Below are 8,878 nucleotides of genomic sequence, written 5' to 3'. Positions count from 1 at the left end.
ACTGCTAGCATAAATGATTTGCCAGAAGGTAGATTTAGACTAGATATAAGGAAAAAAATTTTTACACTGAAGGTGGTGGAACACTGGAACAGGTTGCCTAGAGAGGTGGTGGATGCCCCATCCCTGGAAACATTCAAGGCCAGGCTGAATGAGGCTCTGAGCAACCTGATCTAGTCGGGGATGTCCCTGCTCACTGCAGGGAGGTTGGACTAGATGATCGTTAAAGGTCCCTTCCAACCCAAAGTCTTCTATGACTCTATGACTAAAGTTAAGGCAGATTCCCATGACTACTCCTTATGATAACCAAAGACATATGTAAACTTGAAATTGAGAGGTAGCTGTGGAGCTGCCTACCATTGGCAGTGTTGGTGATTCTGATAACTAATCGTCTTTCCTTAGTGACACTTGGGGTAGGATGGGTTGCAAGGGAAAACTTACCAACTTTCACACAGGGGGGCCTAAAGAGAGGGAGAAATCTATACCTCACGGCTTTTCAGAGGGGAAGGTGCTAACCCAGGGTTCCTAGCCAAGCTTCTTGCTGCAGTGATACCATAGTGTCCTATACTTCAGCCTGCACAAAGTAACAAAAACTGGTAAGATTTTAGCAGCAAAATACCTCCAACTGGAGAATCTGGAAGATCTCAGCTTCCAAAAATTCTCACAATTCAATAAAGCCTTTATTGAGTGTCTCAAAATGTCAGTAAATACTGACACCGGTCAGGAGATTTTTCCCTGGGTTGTTCCACCTGCTTTACCAGAGCTCAGTCACCCTGCTACCAGCACGTTGTGGAGCTCTGCCTGGGGACCCAGCTCATTTGGGCTACAACTGCTGGAGCCCTCGCCTATCCGGCAGGAGCGGAGGGGAGCGATGGCAGGCGAGCAGGCGGTGGCAGAGCAGCAGGCACCCCACCAGAGGCCCGGCTCTCCGGGGCGGGGGGTAGGGCCGGGCACAGACCGGCGCATTGGTAGGGTCTGACCCTCTCCACCCCTGGGAGCAGTGGGGCAGAGGAACCGTGCTCCCGTGCGCTGCCGGGGAGGCAACATCGCCTATCCCAAAAACCCTAGGAGGACCCCAGTCACAGAAAAAAGCCCCGCTTTGGCAGCCCTTTGTAGCCATGCCCGGAGAAGCCCTATTCCCCCGCCTCAGGGACAGCAGGCATTGCTCTGAAGGAGGGACAGCGCTGTTCGCTGCCAGGACCCAGCACCCCGTTACGGCTCCCGTGCCCCGGCGGAACTGCCCGCCCGGCCGCCCGCGACACCCGAGCGGGGCCGGGAGAGCGGTGGCCCCTTCCTTCCCCTCACCTCCCCGCACGGCGCAACTCCACCCGCCCAACGGCCGGGCCGCAACGGCCGATAACGGCCGCCGCGCGCTGCCGGTAGGGGGCGCCCGCCACCCGCCAACGCCGCGGGGCCGCGCACCTCCAACGCCCCTCAGCGCCGGCGGCGCCGCCCGGCTGCAGGGTACGCGGCCTTAATGCCCCTGTCCCGCCTAGGTGGGCCGGGAAATTGGCGGTTTAACGGTCGGTCTTGTCGCTTGCCCCTCGAGGGGCACCGGTTGCGGGGGCTCTGGGGACTCGGTGGGCGGCACCCGCCACCAACCTGCCACTGGAGCCGGGGAGGAGCGCGGTCACCCGCAGCCCCGCCGGGCTGCTGGCAACCGCACAGCCTTTCAACGCCGTTGTGCGCCCCGTGCCCCACCGTCCCTGCCTGAAGCACCGAGGGGTCGTACGCTGCCTCGGGCCTCAGGACCCATGGGGAAAGGGGAGGCTGGGGTGCTGGTGGAGCTCGGCCTCCCGGTCCCGGCCGGGCCCTGCTCTGCTGTTTGGGAGTTGTCCGCACCCTCGTGGAGCGGCAGCCCCTTGCCCACCGGACAGGCATCCTCTCCCGGGGTTAGATGTGCCGCTGTGTGCAGGATGATGATCCCTGACGGAGCAGATGCAGTTAGGCAGGCGTAGCTCAGCAGCTTGGTAATTAAAGGTCTGCTGAAAAACAAAGCAAATCTGCGGGTTCGCCACCAGAATCGCTGAGCCTAGAAAATGAGAAGTTACACGCCCGGAGTGAGTGGCACGTGGCTGCCTGCTGTCGGTGTCTGGGGGCCTACGGAGTGTACCTGCTCTGCGCTGCTCTAGACCTGCACAGCGTATCCTGTGTTACCTTGTCATCCCTATCACGTCTGTCTACAGGAGAAAACACGGGCTCTCTGCATGCAGATTTATGTGAAACCCGTTCACGTGCAGTAGGAGCTAGGGTGCATCTCCTTTGTTTGCTCGCTTGGTCAGCTTTTCGGAGGCACCTGTGTAAATGCACCAGGCACTACTGATGCAGCCCGGCTACCTTAGGCAGCATCACTTGTGTCTGCTTTAGATGAAAGCTTTCTTATCCGGATCAGGAATGGCTTTAAGCGTGATAAAAATCAAGTCACACAGCAGAGCATCTTACAAACCTTTATTACCGGCAGAGTATCTGTGAAAACAGAAAGGCACTGGGAGACTCCTTGCTCAGTGATGCAGTGGGCTGGTTTTGTTTCCTCATGGCTGTTACAGCCCAGGTACATTAGGGATGCTGAAAGGATGCATTTATATGGAAGTAACAAAAGGAAGGTGGAAAGGTGGATGCAAGTCCCCTGTGTGTTCTGCCTTCTCAATTACATCAACCCATCCGTGTTATGACCCTATCGAGGGATCTGGCATTTAGCTCTCTATTGCATCCATTTCTGAGAAAATTGGCAACTTGTTTTGAGGAGGAAGATTTACTAGAGATTGTTGTGCTGTCTGCAGGATTTGAAGTAAAAAAGGATGTGTAACATGTAATCGGCAAAAATAAACCCTAATTGGAGGGAAAGATTAATAGGAACATAAGTCTGTAGAATTTCATTGTTAAGAGATCAGTTTATTATGCCCTTGACTGCAAGTTAAATTAATACACGTAAAATTACAAGGCGGAAAAGAGATGCCGGTGACTGTCAGAAATACAGCTTGCTTTCCTTCCATAGTTATTTAGGGAGGATTGGGAACACTTGTGAAATCACGTTCATTAAAGACCTGAACAGAGGCAACTGACCAATAACTGTGGTGGAAGCAACAAGGTGCCCCATCCCCCCTCGCCCTTTTCAAGAAGAGGGGGGAAAATCACAGACGTCAATCAAGAAATACTGCAAAATAAAATGGACCCTTCCGGCAGCTGAGGCAGGGTGCGGGCTTGTGGTGGGGTTCTGGCAGCCGCCCCGTGTCTGCCCTTTTCCCTTCCCTCCCTTGCAAAAACTGTCAGGCACCAACGGGCAGGAGGATATTGGCTGCCAGGGACGCGGAGGCTCCTCCCAGAGCCTGGATCCCGATATTTTGGGAGCATTTCTTTTTTAACTCAGTTGCGAACCTCGGCGAAGGGAACAAGTTGCGGCTGTAGTGGAGGCAGAAGGCGCCTGTGCTGGGGCTCCCTCCCCTTCCCAAAGTCACCCTGGATGCTTCCCCTCGCTCGGGGAGGGGGGCTGCGCTGCCTGCCGGGGGGAAGCGCTCCTGCCCCGGCTGTCGCTGTTTCTGGCAAAACAGGGGTTTGTAAGGGAATGAGAGGGAAGACAATGAGGAAAAACCGACCGGGAGAAAACCCCAGCCCCCAGCGTTTCCCCGAGAACTGACGGCGTTTCGGGGGCTGAGCCATCCCGTCGGAGGCGGCGGAGGCAGCAGCCTGCCTGCTCCGCAAGGGGAACTTCCCGGGACCGGCTATTCCCTTTGGATGCGGACTGGGAAAGCGGTTGGGAATTCTCCCGCCGCGCTGCGAAGCCACCATGAATTCAGTGGCTGGAAATAAGGAGCGGATTGCGGTCACGGCGCGGAACAGAAAATACGGGGTAAGTTGGCGGCGAAAGCTGGGGGGCAGCTCGGAGCGGCGGCCGCCGCCGTGCCGGGGCTGTCGGTCCCCCGCCGGCCCCGCTCCGCTTCCCCGGTGCGGGGCGGCGCGGCGGCTCTGGGCGCTCCGCGGGGGCGGGCGAGGCGCGGAGCGTCCGAGCGCAACTCGCCGGCGCCGGCGGTCTTTCCCGCCTGACCCCCTGCTCCTGTTCCTTCTCCTGCTCTAGGTGACCGACCCCTGCTCCCCCACCAAGCCCGCTGCCCCCTTCTCCCCCGAGAGCTGGTACCGGAAGGCGTATGAGGAGTCCCGGGCAGGGAGTCGCCCGGCCCCGGAGGGAGCCGGCTCTGCCCTGGGCTCCTCCGGCACCCCGTCCCCCGGCTCCGGCACCTCCTCTCCGGGCTCCTTCAGCGGTTCGCCGGGACCCGCCTCGCCTGGCATCGGCACCAGTTCCCCCGGCTCGCTGGGCGGTTCGCCGGGTTTCGGCACCGGTTCGCCGGGCTCCGGTAGCGGCGGAGGCTCCTCGCCGGGCTCCGACCGCGGCGTCTGGTGCGAGCACTGCAGCGCCCGCCTGGCGGAGCTGAAGAGGCAGGCGGGGAAGCTCCTCATCCCCGGGCCCGTCGGCTGCAAGGTGAGCGGGGGGACGGGCGGAGCGGGGGAGGGGGGGCTGCCGGCCGCCTGGGCTCCCCCCTGCCGCCATCAGCGCAGAGGGTTTGGGGGTTTATTGGGGTTCGCCCCTTCTCGGTCTTGTTGCCTTCTCCCACCCCACCCCCTCCCCCCCGGCTTCACGTGGAGCAGGGTACCTCTCTTTTCAGAGGGCTGCCAGGCTTCTTCGGGGGACCTTCGTGACAGTCCCTCAGGCTGACTCCTTGCCCTCTGCTTTCGTTGCATTGACGGTGGTTTGGTGGTGTTGTCTCCCGTGTACTTGTTGCCAGTGAGGGGCAAGCAAGGATGGGAAATGCCACATGGGAGTCGTTAGTCCTTTCCCCTTTTTGCTGTCTTTCATCCCTACAGGATGGATTTACAAAATATCCTGAGACTTGGCAGCCAGCTTAGTGGTAAGGTCTGTACAGCCGCATGCACGTGGTTTGGACGTCCATTGCTGGGCCAGGTGCAGCGGAGACCCTCTAGCTCCAGGTTCAGATGAGGCATTGAAATGCTGTGCGAGCCCAAAGGTCACCCAGTGACGCTGTGGCAGACCATGGCATCGAATCCACCTTTCTGGGGTGTCATTAACAGAAGGACAACTTGGTGATGCTTCTCTCTTACAGAAAAGCACTAGATTTTTATTTTATTTTTTTTAAATGAGATTATTTAAAAATACTTGAAACTGCTGGACCTTGAATGGTGGGTTGAATAATCCTATGCCTAAAGAGCATGTAAGCATTTCTGAAATCTAGCCTCAGGTTTTCAGAGTTGACTGATTATGGATAGAGTTGGAAGTTTGCTTTCTGCCTCTCTTGGGGAATCTGGTATCCCCAAAGGCATACTCTGAAATTCTTTGGTTTTGTTTTGTTTGGCATTGTTTTTTGTTTGTTTGTTTGTTCCCCCCCCCCCCCCCCCCCCCCCCCCGTTTGCTGTGTGTATAAAGATGAAGGCTAACAGCCATAAAAGAGTGTCCAGCAGCCCTTGGCTGACCCCGTGCTGCCAAAACAGTAAGCATTGGATTCCTCCATAGCAACCTTGTAAGCATTGTATTGTGCATGGATCTACAGCTCCCAGAACGTAATACAATGCAATTTTGTTTGACCTGTTGGGTCCAGGTACTATTGAATGATAATATTTACTCTTCCACTTCAAAGAGTTTTCATCAGTGGTTACGATAAAGAGGTATCATGGAAAAGATCCGACTGCTGAGAAGGGGTCCCTGGTGTTGCTGTTGTGTTGTACTCTCCATTATTTATCTATGTGCTGTTTGAGAGGGAGTTGGTGCTCTCTGGAACAAAAGGCTCAAGGGCTGCTTGTTACCTTGTCTCAAGAGCTGACTTAACTGAATTATTCATGAAAAGGGAAAGGTGGAATCACTGAAATTAATAGTCAGTTTAACCATATCAATACATGGTTGACTTCCTGGAAAGTGGCCCTGCACCAAAATCTTAGTGAATTTCAGGCTGTGATTTGGCTGTGATTACCAGCTGTGGGTATAGGTGGGAAATTACTGATACAGACATAGGAGCCGTCAGAATAACTGAGACTGGGGATGGAGGGAGGACAAAACATAAGCATCAAGGCTTTATCTCTCGCACAGTGTTAAATAGAAATGGACAGATTTTGCAGTCATGTAAAGATTTGTACAAGCTTCTCCTATTGTAATAGTGGCAGCCATTGCCTATCCTAGCCTTCCTGAAATGTTACGCTCCTGTTACTGTTGTCATTTGTTCTGTTCACATAGTTTAGCTGATGGTGTTGTACAGACCAATCTTTATTCACATCCGTAGTAAGCTTTACTTCTGTTTTTTAGCTCCCTTACTTATGTTTTTTTTTCTTCTTGCACCTCCTTTCAAAGCCTTCTAGTTCTGTAGGAGTGCTGCTTACAAAACCATTGCTGTCCAGTGTGTGCATTTAGGGAGAAGGAAGGAGACACAAGTAAGGTGGTCTTTGTGGGCTATGGTGCCCCTCTGCCCTGTTTGTGATGTAGTAGTACTTGCAGGCTGCAGTATTCTAACCTCTTGCACACAATTCCCTTCTGCAAATGGATGCTACCTGCCTGTGGCTATTTGCAGAAGCATCCCTTCCTCTCATCCTTTCTGGCTTACTTACAACTGTTAAGCACTTTCTGGGCTTGTGATGTCTGCCTTCAGCAGACACTGCCCAGCACAGCAAGGCTTTGGTCTAGGTGATAGAGGATACAAATGTCATGGCTAGCGCCATTGACTTCTTTGGATTGGGTATGCTGGTCTTGGAAGCTTGTTGTTGCTGACATCCACTGGGTAGCCCAATCAGTGTCTGCTTAGGGGAAAGCAGGGTGTTGGTGTGGGCTCTGCCAGCTCAGCCAGGGCCTGTGAGCTGCCTGTGCAGGCATGTGCCACGGTAACGCACTAGGGTTGCCTTCTGAGGGTGAAAGGTACAAGGTCTCTTGCAAGAATGTGGAAGCCTGTCATGTGTCTGAGGAAAACTTACTTCAGTTTGGATTGAGGCTGGAGTCTACCATGCCGTGCTAATGTAGCTGTCATTTTTCAGGGTCCTGTGGGGTCTGCTCTTGATTGCCGCAATGCAAATAGGTTTTCTGGAAGACAAAATTGATCCCACCGCAGAGTTCAGTGGAAGAAGGAGCAGATCGTGTTCCTGGTTCTGGGTATTCACTTAGAACTTGCAAAGCATCTTGCAGCTCAAGAGTGTGGTGCCCAGTAGGACACAGCTAACTGGCAATACACCTCTACTAGAACAATTAAATGGAGCATAAATCAGTCATCTTCTAGTCAGACAGATCTAGATGACCACTTTGGTGGTGCTGTTAAAGACATCCCAGAAACTTCATTAGCATTAGAAATAGTCTGTGGCAGCTGTTTCACATTTACACTGTATTTAGAAATGCATATAACCCTGAGTATTGTGTATTGTGGAATAAGCAGAATATGAGGGTATCTGTGTATTGACACATACCTAGCAGCAGATGCTGGAATCTGCAGTAACTTATTTGGATGTGAACCTACATTGATGTTTTCTATAGTATGTAATCATGTAAAAGTTTTTGTGTATATCTGCAAAGTGTAATAGTATACTTAACTGCTGCATAAACAGACCAGGCTTTATGCATGAAGCTATGTACTGAAGCTTTCCATTTGATACAGAAAAAAACACACTTAACCTAGAGCAAACTGCTTCTGACTAGCTCATTGTTAGTGTTGAGGTGTTGAGCTTTCAGTTTTAAATAGAAGCGTTCTCTCCTAATATATCAACAGGATGAAAACTGGGATTTTGGGGTTGTTTTTTTTTTTCCTTGGTGAGGCACAAAGATGAGGAATATCTAATTATAGTTGTACTACATTAAAAATGCCAGGTTCCTTGCCAATTACAAAAAGAAATATGCTAAAAGTTGCTTGGTTTTTTTCCCTTTTTGTGATGCAGATGTACAGCAATTATCTGCATACAAGGGGTTATGTTTTATAAGAATGAAATCTTATTGTAACCCCCATGTGAAGCACACCCATGGGAAATGACTAGCACAAGTGGTTGTTACAGTTGCACATTGCAGTTCGTGACTGAAAGGATCTTGGAGTATTTGGTGGCCATTGTTGTGGGGCTTTTGTTACAGCATCAAATATTTGCATGATGATAAGGATTGTTGCAAATTGCGAATATTTATTTACTTTAAATTATTTTAAGCCTTTCCGCTGGCTATGTTTTCGGAAGGGCATCAGACAAAGTTGTAGCACAGAAGTTTGACATCACGCTCTATTTATCAGAATTTGTGTGAAATCTGTTTGCATTGAGTTCAAACCTGTGATATCCTCTGGCTTCAATGGAACACTCAACTTGCAGGCATCCGACAAAAAATGATCATTAAGTTTAATTGAAGAGTTGCAATATTTATGTGTATCAAATTATATTGTGGGTAAATAATCAACTGAATGCTAATCAGAATAGTCCCAAGCTGACGATTATAGATGTTGGTATGGGATTCCAAAAACCCTGAATACAGTCTTTAAACCAAGAGGTAGTTTGAATGTGTAGACATGAATATCTACTTGGGCATGTTGTGATTGGATCAGGAAGTAATGATAATATTTTGGATGCTAGAGATGGATAGCACTGATGTTGTTAGGTGGCTTATATTTTGGACTATCCCCCTAGCTAAAAGGTCTATGCTTCGGAGTAAAGAATTAGAATTGGGTCAATTCTGGTTTAGCACAATGTGTCTGTGGCGGGGAAGAGGGGAGGATTTGCATTCAGGGTACAGTTTTGCTTTCTTTTTTCACAAATGTACTGACACTTTATGTCACTTCTTGCTTGCATGTTGTTGAATTAGCCATTTCTGTTTCAGAGGTGTTTGGTAGTCAGACTTGAGTAATAATTATTAATTACGAAGAAAGCCCTG

At 51.3% G+C, this 8,878-nt stretch overlaps 1 protein-coding gene across 1 annotated transcript in view; it reads left to right on the top strand.

Moving 5' to 3' along the window:
- The first annotated feature begins 3,781 nt into the window (after positions 1-3,781).
- Positions 3,782-8,878, top strand: part of KIF26B (kinesin family member 26B) — a 301,193-nt gene continuing 296,096 nt past the window's right edge. The window contains exons 1-2 of the mRNA XM_086744394.1: positions 3,782-3,844; positions 4,070-4,471. Of these exons, the coding sequence (XP_086600520.1) occupies positions 3,782-3,844; positions 4,070-4,471 (465 nt within the window). The remainder of the gene's footprint in view (positions 3,845-4,069; positions 4,472-8,878) is intronic.

The sequence above is a fragment of the Chlamydotis macqueenii genome, chromosome 3 (assembly GCF_036417535.1).
Source record: "Chlamydotis macqueenii isolate bChlMac1 chromosome 3, bChlMac1.mat, whole genome shotgun sequence".
Lineage (NCBI taxonomy): Eukaryota > Metazoa > Chordata > Aves > Otidiformes > Otididae > Chlamydotis > Chlamydotis macqueenii.
Note: the sequence above shows the minus strand (reverse complement) of the source record. Positions and strands in the feature narration are given on the sequence as shown.